Here is a 24,535-nt window from a genome sequence, read left to right on the forward strand (position 1 = left end):
AGCACAACCATTTCGCTACACTCGCACTAACATCTGCTAACCATGTGTATGTGACCAATAACATCTGATTTGATTTCATACATAGTCAATGGTAGGCTTCAAGGAGACTCCTACGGTAGATGGACCTATAGCTCCTCTCTATGTAGTGGTACTGTGGACTCCTTTATCACTGACCTCAGCCCACTGACAGCCCTATCAGACCACAGTCAGCCCACTGACAGCCCTATCAGACCACAGTCAGCCCACTGACAGCCCTATCAGACCACAGTCAGCCCACTGACACCCCTATCAGACCACAGTCAGCCCACTGACAGCCTATCAGACCACAGTCAGCCCACTGACAGCCCTATCAGACCACAGTCAGCCCACTGACAGCCCTATCAGACCACAGTCAGCCCACTGACAGCCCTATCAGACCACAGTCAGCCCACTGACAGCCCTATCAGACCACAGTCAGCCCACTGACACCCCTATCAGACCACAGTCAGCCCACTGACAGCCTACCAGACCACAGTCAGCCCACTGACACCTCTATCAGACTACAGTCAGCCCACTGACAGGCCTATCAGACCACAGTCAGCCCACTGACAGCCCTATCAGACCACAGTCAGCCCACTGACACCTCTATCAGACCACAGTCAGCCCATCTGACCACAGTCAGCCCACTGACAGCCTATCAGATCACAGTCAACCCACTGACATCTCTATCAGACTACAGTCAGCCCACTGACAGCCTATCAGATCACAGTCAGCCCACTGACAGCCTATCAGATCACAGTCAGCCCACTGACACCCCATTCAGACCACAGTCAGCCCACTGACACCCCTATCAGACCACAGTCAGCCCACTGACACCCCTATCAGACCACAGTCAGCCCACTGACACCCCTATCAGACCACAGTCAGCCCACTGGCAGCCTATCAGACCACAGTCAGCCCACTGACAGCCTATCAGATCACAGTCAGCCCACTGACAGCCTATCAGATCACAGTCAGCCCACTGACACCTCTATCAGACCACAGTCAGCCCTATCAGACCACAGTCAGCCCACTGACACCTCTATCAGACCACAGTCAGCCCACTGACACCCCTATCAGATCACAGTCAGCCCACTGACACCTCTATCAGACCACAGTCAGCCCACTGACACCTCTATCAGACCACAGTCAGCCCACTGACACCCCTATCAGACCACAGTCAGCCCACTGACACCTCTATCAGACCACAGTCAGCCCACTGACACCCCTATCAGACCACAGTCAGCCCACTGACACCCCTATCAGACCACAGTCAGCCCACTGGCAGCCTATCAGACCACAGTCAGCCCACTGGCAGCCTATCAGACCACAGTCAGCCCACTGACACCCCTATCAGACCACAGTCAGCCCACTGACATCTCTATCAGACTACAGTCAGCCCACTGACAGCCTATCAGATCACAGTCAGCCCGCTGACAGCCTATCAGACCACAGTCAGCCCACTGACACCCCTATCAGACTACAGTCTGCCCACAGTCACCTCTATCAGACCACAGTCAGCCCACTGACACCCCTATCAGACCACAGTCAGCCCACTGACACCCCTATCAGATCACAGTCAGCCCACTGACAGCCCTATCAGATCACAGTCAGCCCACTGACAGCCCTATCAGACCACAGTCAGCCCACTGACAGCCCTATCAGACCACAGTCAGCCCACTGACACCCCTATCAGACCACAGTCAGCCCACTGACAGCCTATCAGACCACAGTCAGCCCACTGACAGCCTACCAGACCACAGTCAGCCCACTGACACCTCTATCAGACTACAGTCAGCCCACTGACAGCCCTATCAGACCACAGTCAGCCCACTGACACCTCTATCAGACCACAGTCAGCCCATCTGACCACAGTCAGCCCACTGACAGCCTATCAGATCACAGTCAACCCACTGACATCTCTATCAGACTACAGTCAGCCCACTGACAGCCTATCAGATCACAGTCAGCCCACTGACAGCCTATCAGACCACAGTCAGCCCACTGACACCCCTATCAGACCACAGTCAGCCCACTGACACCTCTATCAGACCACAGTCAGCCCACTGAAACCCCTATCAGATCACAGTCAGCCCACTGACACCCCATTCAGACCACAGTCAGCCCACTGACACCCCTATCAGACCACAGTCAGCCCACTGACACCCCTATCAGACCACAGTCAGCCCACTGACACCCCTATCAGACCACAGTCAGCCCACTGGCAGCCTATCAGACCACAGTCAGCCCACTGACAGCCTATCAGATCAGTCAGCCCACTGACAGCCTATCAGATCACAGTCAGCCCACTGACACCTCTATCAGACCACAGTCAGCCCTATCAGACCACAGTCAGCCCACTGACACCCCTATCAGATCACAGTCAGCCCACTGACACCTCTATCAGACCACAGTCAGCCCACTGACACCTCTATCAGACCACAGTCAGCCCACTGACACCCCTATCAGACCACAGTCAGCCCACTGACACCTCTATCAGACCACAGTCAGCCCACTGACAGCCTATCAGATCACAGTCAACCCACTGACATCTCTATCAGACTACAGTCAGCCCACTGACAGCCTATCAGATCACAGTCAGCCCACTGACAGCCTATCAGATCACAGTCAGCCCACTGACACCCCATTCAGACCACAGTCAGCCCACTGACACCCCTATCAGACCACAGTCAGCCCACTGACACCCCTATCAGACCACAGTCAGCCCACTGACACCCCTATCAGACCACAGTCAGCCCACTGGCAGCCTATCAGACCACAGTCAGCCCACTGACAGCCTATCAGATCACAGTCAGCCCACTGACAGCCTATCAGATCACAGTCAGCCCACTGACACCTCTATCAGACCACAGTCAGCCCTATCAGACCACAGTCAGCCCACTGACACCTCTATCAGACCACAGTCAGCCCACTGACACCCCTATCAGATCACAGTCAGCCCACTGACACCTCTATCAGACCACAGTCAGCCCACTGACACCTCTATCAGACCACAGTCAGCCCACTGACACCCCTATCAGACCACAGTCAGCCCACTGACACCTCTATCAGACCACAGTCAGCCCACTGACACCCCTATCAGACCACAGTCAGCCCACTGACACCCCTATCAGACCACAGTCAGCCCACTGACATCTCTATCAGACTACAGTCAGCCCACTGACAGCCTATCAGATCACAGTCAGCCCGCTGACAGCCTATCAGACCACAGTCAGCCCACTGACACCCCTATCCGACTACAGTCTGCCCACAGTCACCTCTATCAGACCACAGTCAGCCCACTGACACCCCTATCAGACCACAGTCAGCCCACTGACACCCCTATCAGATCACAGTCAGCCCACTGACAGCCCTATCAGATCACAGTCAGCCCACTGACAGCCCTATCAGACCACAGTCAGCCCACTGACAGCCCTATCAGACCACAGTCAGCCCACTGACACCCCTATCAGACCACAGTCAGCCCACTGACAGCCTATCAGACCACAGTCAGCCCACTGACAGCCTACCAGACCACAGTCAGCCCACTGACACCTCTATCAGACTACAGTCAGCCCACTGACAGCCCTATCAGACCACAGTCAGCCCACTGACACCTCTATCAGACCACAGTCAGCCCATCTGACCACAGTCAGCCCACTGACAGCCTATCAGATCACAGTCAACCCACTGACATCTCTATCAGACTACAGTCAGCCCACTGACAGCCTATCAGATCACAGTCAGCCCACTGACAGCCTATCAGACCACAGTCAGCCCACTGACACCCCTATCAGACCACAGTCAGCCCACTGACACCTCTATCAGACCACAGTCAGCCCACTGAAACCCCTATCAGATCACAGTCAGCCCACTGACACCCCATTCAGACCACAGTCAGCCCACTGACACCCCTATCAGACCACAGTCAGCCCACTGACACCCCTATCAGACCACAGTCAGCCCACTGACACCCCTATCAGACCACAGTCAGCCCACTGGCAGCCTATCAGACCACAGTCAGCCCACTGACAGCCTATCAGATCCAGTCAGCCCACTGACAGCCTATCAGATCACAGTCAGCCCACTGACACCTCTATCAGACCACAGTCAGCCCTATCAGACCACAGTCAGCCCACTGACACCCCTATCAGATCACAGTCAGCCCACTGACACCTCTATCAGACCACAGTCAGCCCACTGACACCTCTATCAGACCACAGTCAGCCCACTGACACCCCTATCAGACCACAGTCAGCCCACTGACACCTCTATCAGACCACAGTCAGCCCACTGACAGCCCTATCAGATCACAGTCAACCCACTGACATCTCTATCAGACTACAGTCAGCCCACTGACAGCCTATCAGATCACAGTCAGCCCGCTGACAGCCTATCAGACCACAGTCAGCCCACTGACACCCCTATCAGACTACAGTCTGCCCACAGTCACCTCTATCAGACCACAGTCAGCCCACTGACACCCCTATCAGACCACAGTCAGCCCACTGACACCCCTATCAGACCACAGTCAGCCCACTGGCAGCCTATCAGATCACAGTCAGCCCACTGACAGCCTATCAGATCACAGTCAGCCCACTGACACCTCTATCAGACCACAGTCAGCCCACTGACACCCCTATCAGATCACAGTCAGCCCACTGACAGCCTATCAGATCACAGTCAGCCCACTGACACCTCTATCAGACCACAGTCAGCCCACTGACACCCCTATCAGATCACAGTCAGCCCACTGACACCTCTATCAGACCACAGTCAGCCCACTGACACCTCTATCAGACCACAGTCAGCCCACTGACACCCCTATCAGACCACAGTCAGCCCACTGACACCCCTATCAGACCACAGTCAGCCCACTGACATCCCTATCAGACCACAGTCAGCCCACTGACACTTCTATCAGACCACAGTCAGCCCACTGACTGCCTATCTGACCACAGTCAGCCCACTGACAGCCTATCAGATCACAGTCAACCCACTGACATCTCTATCAGACTACAGTCAGCCCACTGACAGCCTATCAGATCACAGTCAGCCCACTGACAGCCTATCAGACCACAGTCAGCCCACTGACACCCCTATCAGACTACAGTCAGCCCACAGACACCTCTATCAGACCACAGTCAGCCCACAGACACCCCTATCAGACCACAGTCAGCCCACTGACACCCCTATCAGACCACAGTCAGCCCACTGACACCCCTATCAGACCACAGTCAGCCCACTGACACCCCTATCAGACCACAGTCAGCCCACTGACACCCCTATCAGACCACAGTCAGCCCACTGGCAGCCTATCAGACCACAGTCAGCCCACTGGCAGCCTATCAGACCACAGTCAGCCCACTGACACCCCTATCAGACCACAGTCAGCCCACTGACACCCCTATCAGACCACAGTCAGCCCACTGACACCCCTATCAGACCACAGTCAGCCCACTTGCAGCCTATCAGACCACAGTCAGCCCACTGGCAGCCTATCAGATCACAGTCAGCCCACTGACAGCCTATCAGACCACAGTCAGCCCACTGACACCTCTATCAGACCACAGTCAGCCCACTGACACCTCTATCAGACCACAGTCAGCCCACTGACACCCCTATCAGACCACAGTCAGCCCACTGACACCCCTATCAGACCACAGTCAGCCCACTGACACCTCTATCAGACCACAGTCAGCCCACTGACAGCCCTATCAGACCACAGTCAGCCCACTGACAGCCCTATCAGACCACAGTCAGCCCACTGAAAGCCTATCAGATCACAGTACAGATGGAAGGAAGGTAGTGTAGAAACCTAATGAAAAACTGTAGGCCAACAACAAATCCCATCCCTCCTAGACAACTTCCTGGACAAAATGTTTCCCTGCAATAGCGAAGGTGCAAACTCAGCAGTAGGAAGCCTGAACAGTATATTTGACATCAAATCTAAAAATTTCAAGCGGACAACCTAAGAAAATTAACAACAATGACAAATGGTTTGATGAAGAACGCAAAAAACCTAAGAAAGAAATTGAGAAACCTATCCAACCAAAAACAGAGAACCAGAAAACCTGAGCCTACGTCTTCACTACAGTGAAACACTTAGAAAAAAGAAGGAACAGCACGTCAGAAATCAGCTCAGTGTGATCGAAGAATCCATAGACTCTAACCACTTCTGGGAAAATCGGAAACACACTAAACAAACTACAACCCGAAGAGTTATCTTTCCAAAATGGAGACGTATGGATAAACCACTTCTCCAATCTTTTAGCCGTATAACAAAGAACAGACAGCAAAAAACATATACATGATCAAATACAAATCTTAGAATCAACTATTAAAGACTAACAGAACCCACTGGATTCTCCAATTACAGTGAATGAACTACAGGTCAAAATACAAACCCTCCAACCCAAAAAGGCCCGTGGTGTTGACTAAACTAAAATATATAGATCACAAATTCCAATTGGCTATTCTTAAACATAATTCTCAGCTCTGGCATCTTCCCTAATATTTGGAACCAAGGACTGATCTCCCTTATCCACAAAAGTGGACACAAATTTGACCCCAATAATTAAATTTTACATTTTAGTCATTTAGCAGACGCTCTTATCCAGAGCAACTTACAGTAGAGTGCATACATTTTATTACATTCTTTTAAATACTGGAATAATTACAGTGGAATATGCGTCAATAGCAATCTCTGAAAAATCCTCTGCAGTATCATCAACATTGTCACAATGAAAACATTGTCCTGAGCAAATGTCAAATTGGTTTCTTACCAAAATACTGTACGACAGACCACGTATACACCCTGCACACCCTTATTGACAAACAAACAAAAACAAAAGCGAAGTCTCCTCATGCTTTGTTGATTTAAAAAAAGAAGCTTTTGACTCAAGTTGGCATCAAGGTCTGCTATACAAATTGATGGAAGCGGTGTTGGGGGGGAAAGTAAATTAAGTTATAAAATCATTGTACACAAACAACAAATTGGCAATAAAATGCACAGATTTATTTCCTTAGGACCGTGGGGTGAGACAGGGCTGCAGCTTGAGCCCCACTCTCTTCAGCATATTTAGCAAAAAACTGGCGAAGGCACTAGAACAGTCTGCAGCACCCGGCCTCACCCTACTGGATTCAGAAATCAAAATGTCTACTGTTTGCAGATGATCTGGTGCTTCTGTCCCCAACCAAGGAGGGCCTAGAGCAGCACCGAGATCTTCTTCATAGATTCTGTCAGACCTGGGCCCTGACAGTACATCTCAGAAAGATAAAAATAATGGTGTTCCAGAAAAGGTCCAGTAGCCAAGACAACAAATACAAATTCTATCTAGACACTGTGGCTCTAGAGCACACAAAGAATTACACCTGCCTCGGTCTAAACATCAACACCACAGGTAACTTCCACAAAGCTGTGAACGATATGAGAGACAAGGCAAGAAGGGTCTTCTACGCCATCAAAAGGAACATAAAACTCAACATCCCAATTAGGATCTGGCAAAAAATACTTCAATCAGTTATCGAACCCATTGCCCTCTATGGTTGTGAGGTCTGGGGTCCACTAACCAACCAATAATTCACAAAAAATGGGACTAACACTCAATTGAGACTCTGCATGCAGAATTCTGCAAAAATATACTTTGTGTACAACGCAAAACCCAAAACAATGCAGGCAGAGCAGAAATAGGACTATACCTGCTCATTATCAAAATCCATAAAAGAGCTGTTTAATTCTACAACCACCACAGAGCCCTCACCTAAAGAGAGATTAACCTAGAGAAGAGTTTCTTCAGTCAACTGGTTCTGGGTCTCTGTTCACAAACACAACACCCCACAAAGCCCCAGGCCAGAAACACACAAATATAACTATTTGACACACTGGAAAGAATCAACCAAAAAAACATAGCAAACTGGAATGTTATCGGTCCCTAAACAGAGAGTACACAGTGGCAGAATACCTGACCACTGTGACTGACCCAAACTTAAGGAAATCCTTGACTATGTACAGACTCAGTGAGCATAGCCTTGCTATTGAAAGAGGCCACCATAGACAGACCTGGCTCTCAAGAGAAGACAAAGAGAATGAGGAGAGAGGTAGAAAGAGACAGAGAGAAAAAGAGAGAGACAGCAAGGGAGGAGAAAGAGAGAGAGAAGAGACTGTTCAGTATTCCCCAGGTATTCCCAGAATTCCACCTCAGAAAACACTCTTGAGAATGGCTCTTGAGAATGGTGTGTGCCCCTGTGTGTGTGTGTGTGTGTGTGTGTGTGTTTACCATGGTCTGGAAGCAGGAGTGGAGCTGTGTGAGGAAGGGAGGTTTCCCGGACAACGCCAGGACTCTCTTCTCCACCATGGTACACTCCACATCATCATCCTGGATCACCACATCCTTCTTCAGGATCTTTACGGCGTACAGCTCGTCTGCTCCTTTACGCTCTGCTAACATCACCTAGAGATGAGGGGATATTTAACAGGATCTTTAACAGAGTAACACACTGTCTCTCTGTCCCCCAAATACACTGTCTCTCCGTCCCCCACATACAGTCTCTCAATCCCCCACATACGGTCTCTCCGTCCCCCAAATACACTGTCTCTCCGTCCCCCACATAGAGTCTCTCCGTCCCCCACATACAGTCTCTCCGTCCCCCACATACAGTCTCTCCGTCCCCCACATACAGTCTCTCCGTCCCCCAAATACACTGTCTCTCCGTCCCCCACATACAGTCTCTCCGTCCCCCACATACAGTCTCTCCGTCCCCCACATACAGTCTCTCCGTCCCCCACATACAGTCTCTCCGTCCCCCACATACAGTCTCTCCGTCCCCCAAATACACTGTCTCTCCGTCCCCCAAATACACTGTCTCTCCGTCCCCCACATACAGTCTCTCCGTCCCCCACATACAGTCTCTCCGTCCCCCAAATACACTGTCTCTCCGTCCCCCAAATACACTGTCTCTCCGTCCCCCAAATACACTGTCTCTCCGTCCCCCACATAGTCTCTCCGTCCCCCAAATACAGTCTCTCCGTCCCCCACATACAGTCTCTCGTCCCCCACACAGTCTCTCCGTCCCCCACATAGTCTCTCCGTCCCCCACATACAGTCTCTCGTCCCCCACATACAGTCTCTCCGTCCCCCACATACAGTCTCTCCGTCCCCCACATACAGTCTCTCGTCCCCCACATACAGTCTCTCCGTCCCCCACATACAGTCTCTCCGTCCCCCACATACAGTCTCTCCGTCCCCCACATACAGTCACTCCGTCCCCCACATACAGTCTCTCCACCCCCCAGTCTCTCCAACCAGTCTCTCTGTCCCCCACATACAATCTTTCCGTCCCCCACATACAGTCTCTCCACCACGTACCTTCCCGAAGCTACCCTTGCCCAACACCATAATGAAGTTGAAGTCTGTCAGTTTGACACGGTCCTGGTTACCGTTGCTATCGTACTTAGAGGTGGAGTTAGAGGAGGAGCCGTCTGTGTTCTTACCAGGACCGATCTTAGCCCTCTGACGGGGAGAGACAACTTATGATCAGAGTTACAGTTTCTTATGGCAACATTTTCAGTTTGATAACTGCCAGAAAACCTAACTACATGTTCTTCAATCTAGAAGAATTGCAGTCAGGACTGAAGAGTATAAATATCTGCTTTTCTCTCTCTAAACATTAAGCTCACATCATTCATCAAGGTCAGGGGACTGTTACATAGAGGTTGGAACAGGGGACTGTTACATAGAGGTTGGAACAGGGGACTGTTACATAGAAGTTGGAACAGGGGACTGTTACAAAGAAGTTGGAACAGGGGACTGTTACAAAGAAGTTGGAACAGGGGACTGTTACATAGAGGTTGGAACAGGGGACTGTTACATAGAGGTTGGAACAGGGGACTGTTACATCGAGGTTGGAACAGGGGACTGTTACATAGAGGTTGGAACAGGGGACTGTTACATAGAGGTTGGAACCTGGGACTGTTACATAGAGGTTGGAACAGGGGACTGTTACATCGAGGTTGGAACAGGGGACTGTTACATCGAGGTTGGAACAGGGGACTGTTACATCGAGGTTGGAACAGGGGACTGTTACATCGAGGTTGGAACAGGGGACTGTTACATCGAGGTTGGAACAGGGGACTGTTACATCGAGGTTGGAACAGGGGACTGTTACATCGAGGTTGGAACAGGGGACTGTTACATTGAGGTTGGAACAGGGGACTGTTACATAGAGGTTGGAACAGGGGACTGTTACATAGAGGTTGGAACAGGCCTAAATGGAGAGCCGATGGGGTAACATTAGGCTGAGCGGGTAAAAATAAGGTATTTGGAGCCAAGGATATAATACTAGCAGCCCTCCCTCTGGCTGACACACTCACCTCCCGCCAGTGATGTCATTGGTTTCTCTCACCTCAAACTTCTGTCGTAGTTCCTCGTTGCCGTCCTCTCCGTCTGGTTGGACAGGAACATTAAAGTACTCTCCCTCCTCTTGGGACAACAATTTAAACCTGTAGAATATATGGATTAACACTACAGATTCATACCATTGGCTCTGTGTTCGGCTGGCGTTAAAGTGGCACTAGTTTCAAATTCACGTTACTTTGACATTTCGTTAGGTAACAACAGGGCGCACTGGCATTTTCACAGCCCTAACGCCAGGTTTGGCAATTTACCTGTTTTATAATCAGCCCTGCACTCAGATGGGAGGGGTGGAAATATTTTAGGCGTGTCCTTAAAAACATGATCCAAAGTGGTAATTTCAGGCAGAGCTGATGGGGATATTTAAGACCAACCAAAAACAGGAACTGGAATGAATTCTGACAGAGGAAACTCAGCCTATCCAGCTGTGATGCATACTGCTCATATGTACATGGAACAAGAGCAGCCTAACGTGCTTTTGGTGCCTGTATACTTCCTATTTAGAAACATAAACTAAGGTTTTTTTTCTTCTCCCATTTCGTGGTATTTGATTTATAAAAAAAACAATTAAGGCTTTTTTTTTTGTCTGCCCAATGCAATCGTGAAGTAGTCAAGACTGTCCATAAAGGGATTGGCTCCTGAGACCGCTTGGAAATACATCTTAAATCACCAAAGCTTTATTAAAACGTCAAGTTAGAGAGGAGTGAAACAGTGAGCTGACATTCCCTTTGGATCTCTACCTTGTAGACAGACCCACATTATTTTATCCATTTAGGTCCCGTTTTGGAGGTGTGTAACCCCCCCCATGGTGTAGGCTACGTGTCCATGCCCGTCATGAAACGAGAGACGAGACCCTCTGTGAATATCGGTGATTCTGGTATTTAGAAGTTATCTGTAACCTGTAAAAAATGGCTTGTTTTCCGCTTCATATGTTCTAAACCCAAGCCCACCCTTAGGCCTGCTATAACGAAGGCTTTTTAAAAAATGATCTTTATTTAACCTTTATTTAACTAGGCAAGTCAGTTAAGAACAAATTCTTATTTACAATGACGGCCTACCAAAAGGCCTCCTGCAGGGACGGGGGCCTGGGATTAAAAATAAATTATAAATATATATAAATATGGACAAAATACACATCTCGACAAGAGAGACACCATAACACTACATAAAGAGAGACCTAAGACAACAACATAGTATGGCAGCAACACATGACAACACAGCAGGGTAGCAACACAACATGACAACAACATGGTAGCAACACAAAATGACAACAACATGGTAGCAACACAACATGACAACAACATGGTAGCAACACAACATGACAACAACATGATAGCAACACAACATGGTACAAACATTATTGGGCACAGACAACAAGCACAAAGGGCAAGAGACAACTATACTTGACACGAAGCAGCCACTACTGTCAGTGAGAGTGTCCATTATTGAGTCTTTGAATAAAGAGATAAAAACTGTCCAGTTTGAGTGTATGTTGCAGCTCGTTCCAGTCGCTGGCAGCAGCGAACTGAAAAGACGAGCGACCCAGAGATGTGTGTGTACTTTGGGGACCTTCAACAGCAATGCCTGTCTTGTTTATCCTGAAGATTTTATGATGTCATTATATTTTACATTTATTTATTGTTGTTTTACATTTTTTTTTGCCGATTGCTTGTTTTCATTTCATTTCATTACAATCAATCTGATATGAATGAATCACCTTACTGGTTTTATGGTGACAACTTCCGTGACGCACATTCAATGCAACTTCTAGAGACGTGTGAACGTGATCTGATCTGTAAGATGGTTCTGTTTAGGTTTATAAAACACAGACCTATTGGGGAGCAGTGGAACGGGGGAGAGGACATTCTCTCCCTTCCTATTGGGGAGCAGTGGAACGGGGGAGAGGACATTCTCTCCCTTCCTATTGGGGAGCAGTGGAACGGGGGAGAGGACATTCTCTCCCTTCCTATTGGGGAGCAGTGGAACGGGGGAGAGGACATTCTCTCCCTTCCTATTGGGGAGCAGTGGAACGGGGGAGAGGACATTCTCTCCCTTCCTATTGGGGAGCAGTGGAACGGGGGAGAGGACATTCTCTCCCTTCCTATTGGGGAGCAGTGGAACGGGGGAGAGGACATTCTCTCCCTTCCTATTGGGGAGCAGTGGAACGGGGGAGAGGACATTCTCTCCCTTCCTATTGGGGAGCAGTGGAACGGGGGAGAGGACATTCTCTCCCTTCCTATTGGGGAGCAGTGGAACGGGGGAGAGGACATTCTCTCCCTTCCTATTGGGGAGCAGTGGAACGGGGGAGAGGACATTCTCTCCCTTCCTATTGGGGAGCAGTGGAACGGGGGAGAGGACATTCTCTCCCTTCCTATTGGGGAGCAGTGGAACGGGGGAGAGGACATTCTCTCCCTTCCTATTGGGGAGCAGTGGAACGGGGGAGAGGACATTCTCTCCCTTCCTATTGGGGAGCAGTGGAACGGGGGAGAGGACATTCTCTCCCTTCCTATTGGGGAGCAGTGGAACGGGGGAGCGGACATTCTCTCCCTTCCTATTGGGGAGCAGTGGAACGGGGGAGAGGACATTCTCTCCCTTCCTATTGGGGAGCAGTGGAACGGGGGAGAGGACATTCTCTCCCTTCCTATTGGGGAGCAGTGGAACGGGGGAGAGGACATTCTCTCCCTTCCTATTGGGGAGCAGTGGAACGGGGGAGCGGACATTCTCTCCCTTCCTATTGGGGAGCAGTGGAACGGGGGAGCGGACATTCTCTCCCTTCCTATTGGGGAGCAGTGGAACGGGGGAGAGGACATTCTCTCCCTTCCTATTGGGGAGCAGTGGAACGGGGGAGAGGACATTCTCTCCCTTCCTATTGGGGAGCAGTGGAACGGGGGAGAGGACATTCTCTCCCTTCCTATTTATATTGGGCCAGCAACTGGGAACAGTTTGGAGGTAAAACCCGCCATAGTCTGTGTTGTTTTAATATTATATAGCCATAGTCTGTGTTGTTTTAATATTATATGGCCATAGTCTGTGTTGTTTTAATATTATATAGCCATAGTCTGTGTTGTTTTAATATTATATGGCCATAGTCTGTGTTGTTTTAATATTATATAGCCATAGTCTGTGTTGTTTTAATATTATATGGCCATAGTCTGTGTTGTTTTAATATTATATAGCCATAGTCTGTGTTGTTTTAATATTATATAGCCATAGTCTGTGTTGTTTTAATATTATATGGCCATAGTCTGTGTTGTTTTAATATTATATAGCCATAGTCTGTGTTGTTTTAATATTATATGGCCATAGTCTGTGTTGTTTTAATATTATATAGCCATAGTCTGTGTTGTTTTAATATTATATGGCCATAGTCTGTGTTGTTTTAATATTATATGGCCATAGTCTGTGTTGTTTTAATATTATATGGCCATAGTCTGTGCTGTTTTAATATTATATGGCCATAGTCTGTGTTGTTTTAATATTATATGGCCATAGTCTGTGTTGTTTTAATATTATATGGCCATAGTCTGTGTTGTTTTAATATTATATGGCCATAGTCTGTGTTGTTTTAATATTATATGGCCATAGTCTGTGCTGTTTTAATATTATATGGCCACGGGGAGAAATGATGGTGCCTGTAAGTGTGAAACAGCCTATTTTAAAACAAGTTGTTTTCATTTTGTTTAGAATTTGATTAGAATAAAAATCGGTCTGTTTTCAGGTCGTATCAATAGTGAATGTAATCTGTTTATTGACAGTGTTGTCCATGCTCAGCCATAATGTCATTTACAGTACACCTAGTCCCTATATCAGTGTGAACGTTATTGAAGCCATGGAATTACTGTGGACTGCAAATGGGTTCAAGTCAATGTATTTAGCAAAGATAGCTCTACGTTTTGTTATTTCATTTCTGGAGTTGATTCCAAGGCAAAAACATAAAATATCATAAATACACAACTTGAAACAACCACATAATTCACCATGGAGCACGTTCTGATTGGTCAGTGAAAGGCCATCTCTCGACACACCCACAACTTGCTTATTCATCAAACCCAGCCCAAATGCCAGCAAGTCGGCCGATCATTTTGTAACAGTGAAAATAGCAAAAACTATTCCTGACCCCCCTGAACCCATAACATTACCACCTGAGCTCAGATTGACCGTTGTGTTAGGGTTGTTAAAATAGAGCCCTATAGATCAACACTCTGGGAAACTGTCCCCCGCCCTGCTCCTCCCTCCTTCCATCTCACCATCCTCCTCTCCCTCCCTCCATCCTTCCATCTCACCATCCTCCTCTCCCTCACTCCCTCCCTCCTTCCATCTCACCATCCTCCTCTCCCTCCCTCCCTCCCTCCCTCCCTCCATCTCACCCTCCCTCCCTCCCTCCCTCCTTCCATCTCACCATCCTCCTCTCCCTCCCTCCCTCCCTCCCTCCCTCCATCTCACCCTCCCTCCCTCCCTCCATCCGCCCACTCCTTGTTTCTGGAGTTTGTGGATGCCTCTCTCTACCTCTCTATCCTCCTCTCCCTCCCTCTATACTCCTCTCCCTCCCTCCATCCTCCCCTTCCTCCCTCCATCCATCCTCCTCACCCTCCCTCCATCTCTCCATCCTCCTCTACCTCCCTCCATCCATCCCTCCATCCTCCTCTCCCTCCATCCATCCATCCCTCCATCTCACCATCCTCCCTCCCTCCCTCCCTCCATCCATCCTGGGGCGGCAGGGTAGCCTAGTGGTTAGAGTGTTGGGCTACTAACCGAAAGGTTGCAAGTTCGAATCCCTGAGCTGACAAGGTACAAATCTGTCGTTCTGCCCCTGAACAAGGCAGTTAACCCACTGTTCCTAGGCTGTCATTGAAAATAAGAATTTGTTCTTAACTGACTTGCCTAGTTAAATAAAGGTAAAATAAAAATAATAAAAAATAAAAAAAATCCTCCTCTCTCTCTCTCTCCCTCCCTCCATCTCACCATCCATCCACTCCTTGTTTCTGGAGCTCTGAGACGCCGAATGAGAGCGCTCCCATGAAGTCGTTCCTGCTGGTCAGATCCCAATCCCAGATCTCCACCGATAGACGCCGGTCCTTATCAGAGTCCTTCAGAGGACTGTAGGGAGAGAGAGAGAGAGAATCAATACTTCCCAAGATGCAACCGCTCAGACTTTATCTTCATGTCTTGACAGAGTGTAAAGTATCGTTCACAGATATTGTAAATGTTAAAAGGTTTCTGCACACTAACTACTGATGATGTGGTACCGATCAACTACAACCAACTAACTACTGATGATGTGGTACCGATTAACTACAACCAACTAACTACTGATGATGTGGTACCGATCAACTACAACCAGCTAACTACTGATGATGTGGTACCGATCAACTACAACCAGCTAACTACTGATGATGTGGTACCGATCAACTACAACCAACTAACTACTGATGATGTGGTACCGATCAACTACAACCAACCAGCTAACTACTGATGATGTGGTACCGATCAACTACAACCAGCTAACTACTGATGATGTGGTACCGATCAACTACAACCAACTAACTACTGATGATGTGGTACCGATCAACTACAACCAACCAGCTAACTACTGATGATGTGGTACCGATCAACTACAACCAACCAGCTAACTACTGATGATGTGGTACCGATCAACTACAACCAACCAGCTAACTACTGATGATGTGGTACCGATCAACTACAACCAGCTAACTACTGATGATGTGGTACCGATCAACTACAACCAGCTAACTACTGATGATATGGTACCGATCAACTACAACCAGCTAACTACTGATGATGTGGTAGCGATCAACTACAACCAACTAACTACTGATGATGTGGTACCGATCAACTACAACCAGCTAACTACTGATGATGTGGTACCGATCAACTACAACCAGCTAACTACTGATGATGTGGTACCGATCAACTACAACCAACTAACTACTGATGATGTGGTACCGATCAACTACAACCAACTAACTACTGATGATGTGGTACCGATCAACTACAACCAACCAGCTAACTACTGATGATGTGGTACCGATCAACTACAACCAACCAGCTAACTACTGATGATGTGGTACCGATCAACTACAACCAGCTAACTACTGATGATGTGGTACCGATCAACTACAACCAGCTAACTACTGATGATGTGGTACCGATCAACTACAACCAGCTAACTACTGATGATGTGGTACCGATCAACTACAACCAGCTAACTACTGATGATGTGGTACCGATCAACTACAACCAACTAACTACTGATGATGTGGTACCGATCAACTACAACCAGCTAACTACTGATGATGTGGTACCGATCAACTACAACCAGCTAACTACTGATGATGTGGTACCGATCAACTACAACCAACTAACTACTGATGATGTGGTACCGATCAACTACAACCAACTAACTACTGATGATGTGGTACCGATCAACTACAACCAGCTAACTACTGATGATGTGGTACCGATCAACTACAACCAGCTAACTACTGATGATGTGGTACCGATCAACTACAACCAACCAGCTAACTACTGATGATGTGGTACCGATCAACTACAACCAGCTAACTACTGATGATGTGGTACCGATCAACTACAACCAGCTAACTACTGATGATAGTGGTACCGATCAACTACAACCAGCTAACTACTGATGATGTGGTACCGATCAACTACAACCAACTAACTACTGATGATGTGGTACCGATCAACTACAACCAACTAACTACTGATGATGTGGTACCGATCAACTACAACCAACCAGCTAACTACTGATGATGTGGTACCGATCAACTACAACCAACCAGCTAACTACTGATGATGTGGTACCGATCAACTACAACCAGCTAACTACTGATGATGTGGTACCGATCAACTACAACCAACCAGCTAACTACTGATGATGTGGTACCGATCAACTACAACCAACCAGCTAACTACTGATGATGTGGTACCGATCAACTACAACCAACCAACTAACTACTGATGATGTGGTACCGATCAACTACAACCAGCTAACTACTGATGATGTGGTACCGATCAACTACAACCAGCTAACTACTGATGATGTGGTACCGATCAACTACAACCAACTAACTACTGATGATGTGGTACCGATCAACTACAACCAACCAGCTAACTACTGATGATGTGGTACCGATCAACTACAACCAACCAACTAACTACTGATGATGTGGTATCGATCAACTACAACCAACTAACTACTGATGATGTGGTACCGATCAACTACAACCAACCAACTACTGATGATGTGGTACCGATCAACTACAACCAGCTAACTACTGATGATGTGGTACCGATCAACTACAACCAACCAACTAACTACTGATGATGTGGTACCGATCAACTACAACCAACTAACTACTGATGATGTGGTACTGATCAACTACAACCAACCAACTAACTACTGATGATGTGGTACCGATCAACTACAACCAACCAACTAACTACTGATGATGTGGTACCGATCAACTACAACCAGCTAACTACTGATGATGTGGTACCGATCAACTACAACCAACCAGCTAACTACTGATGATGTGGTACCGATCAACTACAACCAGCTAACTACTGATGATGTGGTACCGATCAACTACAACCAACCAACTAACTACTGATGATGTGGTACCGATCAACTACAACCAGCTAACTACTGATGATGTGGTACCGATCAACTACAACCAGCTAACTACTGATGATGTGGTACCGATCAACTACAACCAGCTAACTACTGATGATGTGGTACCGATCAACTACAACCAACCAGCTAACTACTGATGATGTGGTACCGATCAACTACAACCAGCTAACTACTGATGATGTGGTACCGATCAACTACAACCAGCTAACTACTGATGATGTGGTACCGATCAACTACAACCAACCAGCTAACTACTGATGATGTGGTACCGATCAACTACAACCAACCAGCTAACTACTGATGATGTGGTACCGATCAACTACAACCAACTAACTACTGATGATGTGGTACCGATCAACTACAACCAGCTAACTACTGATGATATGGTACCGATCAACTACAACCAACCAACTAACTACTGATGATGTGGTACCGATCAACTACAACCAACCAACTAACTACTGATGATGTGGTACCGATCAACTACAACCAACTAACTACTGATGATGTGGTACCGATCAACTACAACCAGCTAACTACTGATGATGTGGTACCGATCAACTACAACCAGCTAACTACTGATGATGTGGTACCGATCAACTACAACCAACCAACTAACTACTGATGATGTGGTACCGATCAACTACAACCAGCTAACTACTGATGATGTGGTACCGATCAACTACAACCAACCAACTAACTACTGATGATGTGGTACCGATCAACTACAACCAGCTAACTACTGATGATGTGGTACCGATCAACTACAACCAACCAGCTAACTACTGATGATGTGGTACCGATCAACTACAACCAACCAGCTAACTACTGATGATGTGGTACCGATCAACTACAACCAACCAGCTAACTACTGATGATGTGGTACCGATCAACTACAACCAGCTAACTACTGATGATGTGGTACCGATCAACTACAACCAGCTAACTACTGATGATGATGTGGTACCGATCAACTACAACCAACTAACTACTGATGATGTGGTACCGATCAACAACAACCAGCTAACTACTGATGATGTGGTACCGATCAACTACAACCAGCTACCTACTGATGATGTGGTACCGATCAACTACAACCAGCTAACTACTGATGATGTGGTACCGATCAACTACAACCAACCAGCTAACTACTGATGATGTGGTACCGATCAACTACAACCAGCTAACTACTGATGATGTGGTACCGATCAACTACAACCAACTAACTACTGATGATGTGGTACCGATCAACTACAACCAGCTAACTACTGATGATGTGGTACCGATCAACTACAACCAACCAGCTAACTACTGATGATGTGGTACCGATCAACTACAACCAACCAGCTAACTACTGATGATGTGGTACCGATCAACTACAACCAGCTAACTACTGATGATGTGGTACCGATCAACTACAACCAACCAGCTAACTACTGATGATGTGGAACCGATCAACTACAACCAACCAGCTAACTACTGATGATGTGGTACCGATCAACTACAACCAGCTAACTACTGATGATGTGGTACCGATCAACTACAACCAACTAACTACTGATGATGTGGTACCGATCAACTACAACCAACTAACTACTGATGATGTGGTACCGATCAACTACAACCAGCTAACTACTGATGATGTGGTACCGATCAACTACAACCAGCTAACTACTGATGATGTGGTACCGATCAACTACAACCAACTAACTACTGATGATGTGGTACCGATCAACTACAACCAACCAGCTAACTACTGATGATGTGGTACCGATCAACTACAACCAGCTAACTACTGATGATATGGTATCGATCAACTACAACCAGCTAACTACTGATGATGTGGTACCGATCAACTACAACCAGCTAACTACTGATGATGTGGTACCGATCAACTACAACCAGCTAACTACTGATGATGTGGTACCGAAAAACTACAACCAACTAACTACTGATGATGTGGTACCGATCAACAACAACCAGCTAACTACTGATGATGTGGTACCGATCAACTACAACCAGCTAACTACTGATGATGTGGTACCGATCAACTACAACCAACCAGCTAACTACTGATGATGTGGTACCGATCAACTACAACCAACCAGCTAACTACTGATGATGTGGTACCGATCAACTACAACCAACCAGCTAACTACTGATGATGTGGTACCGATCAACTACAACCAGCTAACTACTGATGATGTGGTACCTATAAACTACAACCAACCAACTAACTACTGATGATGTGGTACCAATCAACTACAACCAACCAGCTAACTACTGATGATGTGGTACCGATCAACTACAACCAACCAGCTAACTACTGATGATGTGGTACCGATCAACTACAACCAACCAGCTAACTACTGATGATGTGGTACCGATCAACTACAACCAGCTAACTACTGATGATGTGGTACCGATCAAATACAACCAACTAACTACTGATGATGTGGTACCGATCAACTACAACCAGCTAACTACTGTTAATGTGGTACCGATCAACTACAACCAACCAGCTAACTACTGATGATGTGGTACCGATCAACTACAACCAACCAGCTACTGATGATGTGGTACCGATCAACTACAACCAGCTAACTACTGATGATGTGGTACCGATCAACTACAACCAACCAGCTAACTACTGATGATGTGGTACCGATCAACTACAACCAACCAAATAACTACTGATGATGTGGTAGCGATCAACTACAACCAACCAGCTAACTACTGATGATGTGGTACCGATCAACTACAACCAACCAGCTAACTACTGATGATGTGGTACCGATCAACTACAACCAACCAGCTAACTACTGATGATGTGGTACCGATCAACTACAACCAACCAGCTAACTACTGATGATGTGGTACCGATCAACTACAACCAACCAGCTAACTAACTACTGATGATGTGGTACCGATCAACTACAACCAACTAGCTAACTAACTACTGATGGTGTGGTACCGATCAACTACAACCAACTAACTACTGATGATGTGGTACCGATCAACTACAACCAACTAACTACTGATGATGTGGTACCGATCAACTACAACCAGCTAACTACTGATGATGTGGTACCGATCAACTACAACCAGCTAACTACTGATGATGTGGTACCGATCAACTACAACCAGCTAACTACTGATGATGTGGTACCAATCAACTACAACCAGCTAACTACTGATGATGTGGTACCGATCAACTACAACCAACCAGCTAACTACTGATGATGTGGTACCGATCAACTACAACCAGCTAACTACTGATGATGTGGTACCGATCAACTACAACCAGCTAACTACTGATGATGTGGTACTGATCAACTACAACCAGCTAACTACTGATGATGTGGTACCGATCAACTACAACCAGCTAACTACTGATGATGTGGTACCGATCAACTACAACCAGCTAACTACTGATGATGTGGTACTGATCAACTACAACCAGCTAACTACTGATGATGATGTGGTACCGATCAACTACAACCAACCAACTAACTACTGATGATGTGGTACCGATCAACTACAACCAACCAGCTAACTACTGATGATGTGGTACCGATCAACTACAACCAACCAGCTAACTACTGATGATGTGGTACCGATCAACTACAACCAACCAGCTAACTACTGATGATGTGGTACCGATCAACTACAACCAACCAGCTAACTACTGATGATGTGGTACCGATCAACTACAACCAACCAGCTAACTACTGATGATGTGGTACCGATCAACTACAACCAGCTAACTACTGATGATGTGGTACCGATCAACTACAACCAACCAGCTAACTACTGATGATGTGGTACCGATCAACTACAACCAACCAGCTAACTACTGATGATATGGTACCGATCAACTACAACCAACCAACCAGCTAACTACTGATGATGTGGTACCGATCAACTAAAACCAACCAGCTAACTACTGATGATGTGGTACCTATCAACTACAACCAGCTAACTACTGATGATGTGGTACCGATCAACTACAACCAACCAGCTAACTACTGATGATGTGGTACCGATCAACTACAACCAACCAGCTAACTACTGATGATGTGGTACCAATCAACTACAACCAACCAACTAACTACTGATGATGTGGTACCGATCAACTACAACCAACCAGCTAACTACTGATGATGTGGTACCGATCAACTACAACCAACTAACTACTGATGTGGTACCGATCAACTACAACCAGCTAACTACGGATGATATTGTACCGATCAACTACAACCAACCAACTAACTACTGATGATGTGGTACCGATCAACTACAACCAACTAACTACTGATGATGTGGTACCGATCAACTACAACCAACTAACTACTGATGATGTGGTACCGATCAACTACAACCAACTAACTACTGATGATGTGGTACCGATAAACTACAACCAACTAACTACTGATGATGTGGTACCGATCAACAACAACCAGCTAACTACTGATGATGATGTGGTACCGATCAACTACAACAGCTAACTACTGATGATGTGGTACCGATCAACTACAACCAACTAACTACTGATGATGTGGTACCGATCAACTACAACCAACTAACTACTGATGATGTGGTACCGATCAACTACAACCAACTAACTACTGATGATGTGGTACCGATCAACTACAACCAACCAGCTAACTACTGATGATGTGGTACCGATCAACTACAACCAACCAGCTAACTACTGATGATGTGGTACCGATCAACTACAACCAACCAGCTAACTAACTACTGATGATGTGGTACCGATCAACTACAACCAACTAGCTAACTAACTACTGATGATGTGGTACCGATCAACTACAACCAACCAACTAACTACTGATGATGTGGTACCGATCAACTACAACCAACTAACTACTGATGATGTGGTACCGATCAACTACAACCAACTAACTACTGATGATGTGGTACCGATAAACTACAACCAACTAACTACTGATGATGTGGTACCGATCAACAACAACCAGCTAACTACTGATGATGATGTGGTACCGATCAACTACAACAGCTAACTACTGATGATGTGGTACCGATCAACTACAACCAACTAACTACTGATGATGTGGTACCGATCAACTACAACCAACTAACTACTGATGATGTGGTACCGATCAACTACAACCAACCAACTACTGATGATGTGGTACCGATCAACTACAACCAACCAGCTAACTACTGATGATGTGGTACCGATCAACTACAACCAACCAGCTAACTACTGATGATGTGGTACCGATCAACTACAACCAACCAGCTAACTAACTACTGATGATGTGGTACCGATCAACTACAACCAACTAGCTAACTAACTACTGATGATGTGGTACCGATCAACTACAACCAACTAACTACTGATGATGTGGTACCGATCAACTACAACCAACTAACTACTGATGATGTGGTACCGATCAACTACAACCAGCTAACTACTGATGATGTGGTACCGATCAACTACAACCAGCTAACTACTGATGATGTGGTACCGATCAACTACAACCAGCTAACTACTGATGATGTGGTACCGATCAACTACAACCAGCTAACTACTGATGATGTGGTACCGATCAACTACAACCAACCAGCTAACTACTGATGATGTGGTACCGCTCAACTACAACCAGCTAACTACTGATGATGTGGTACCGATCAACTACAACCAGCTAACTACTGATGATGTGGTACCGATCAACTACAACCAGCTAACTACTGATGATGTGGTACCGATCAACTACAACCAGCTAACTACTGATGATGTGGTACCGATCAACTACAACCAGCTAACTACTGATGATGTGGTACCGATCAACTACAACCAACCAGCTAACTACTGATGATGTGGTACCGATCAACTACAACCAACCAGCTAACTACTGATGATATGGTACCGATCAACTACAACCAACCAGCTAACTACTGATGATGTGGTACCGATCAACTAAAACCAACCAGCTAACTACTGATGATGTGGTACCTATCAACTACAACCAGCTAACTACTGATGATGTGGTACCGATCAACTACAACCAGCTAACTACTGATGATGTGGTACCGATCAACTACAACCAACCAACTAACTACTGATGATGTGGTACCGATCAACTACAACCAACCAGCTAACTACTGATGATGTGGTACCGATCAACTACAACCAACCAGCTAACTACTGATGATATGGTACCGATCAACTACAACCAACCAGCTAACTACTGATGATGTGGTACCGATCAACTAAAACCAACCAGCTAACTACTGATGATGTGGTACCTATCAACTACAACCAGCTAACTACTGATGATGTGGTACCGATCAACTACAACCAACCAGCTAACTACTGATGATGTGGTACCAATCAACTACAACCAACCAACTAACTACTGATGATGTGGTACCGATCAAC

At 46.7% G+C, this 24,535-nt stretch overlaps 1 protein-coding gene across 2 annotated transcripts in view; it reads right to left on the reverse strand.

Moving 5' to 3' along the window:
- LOC106595901 (protein kinase C beta type) overlaps positions 1-24,535 on the reverse strand; it is a 169,643-nt gene that overhangs the window by 23,088 nt on the left and 122,020 nt on the right. For both annotated transcript variants that reach the window (XM_082958476.1, XM_082958475.1), the window contains exons 7-10: positions 15,393-15,527; positions 10,423-10,519; positions 9,387-9,530; positions 8,298-8,471 (exon numbers count right to left, since the gene is read on the reverse strand). In XM_082958476.1, coding sequence (XP_082814602.1) covers positions 8,298-8,471; positions 9,387-9,530; positions 10,423-10,519; positions 15,393-15,527 — 550 coding nt within the window. The remainder of the gene's footprint in view (positions 1-8,297; positions 8,472-9,386; positions 9,531-10,422; positions 10,520-15,392; positions 15,528-24,535) is intronic.

The sequence above is a fragment of the Salmo salar genome, chromosome 12, assembly GCF_965601325.2.
Source record: "Salmo salar chromosome 12, fSalSal1, whole genome shotgun sequence".
NCBI classification, from domain to species: domain Eukaryota; kingdom Metazoa; phylum Chordata; class Actinopteri; order Salmoniformes; family Salmonidae; genus Salmo; species Salmo salar.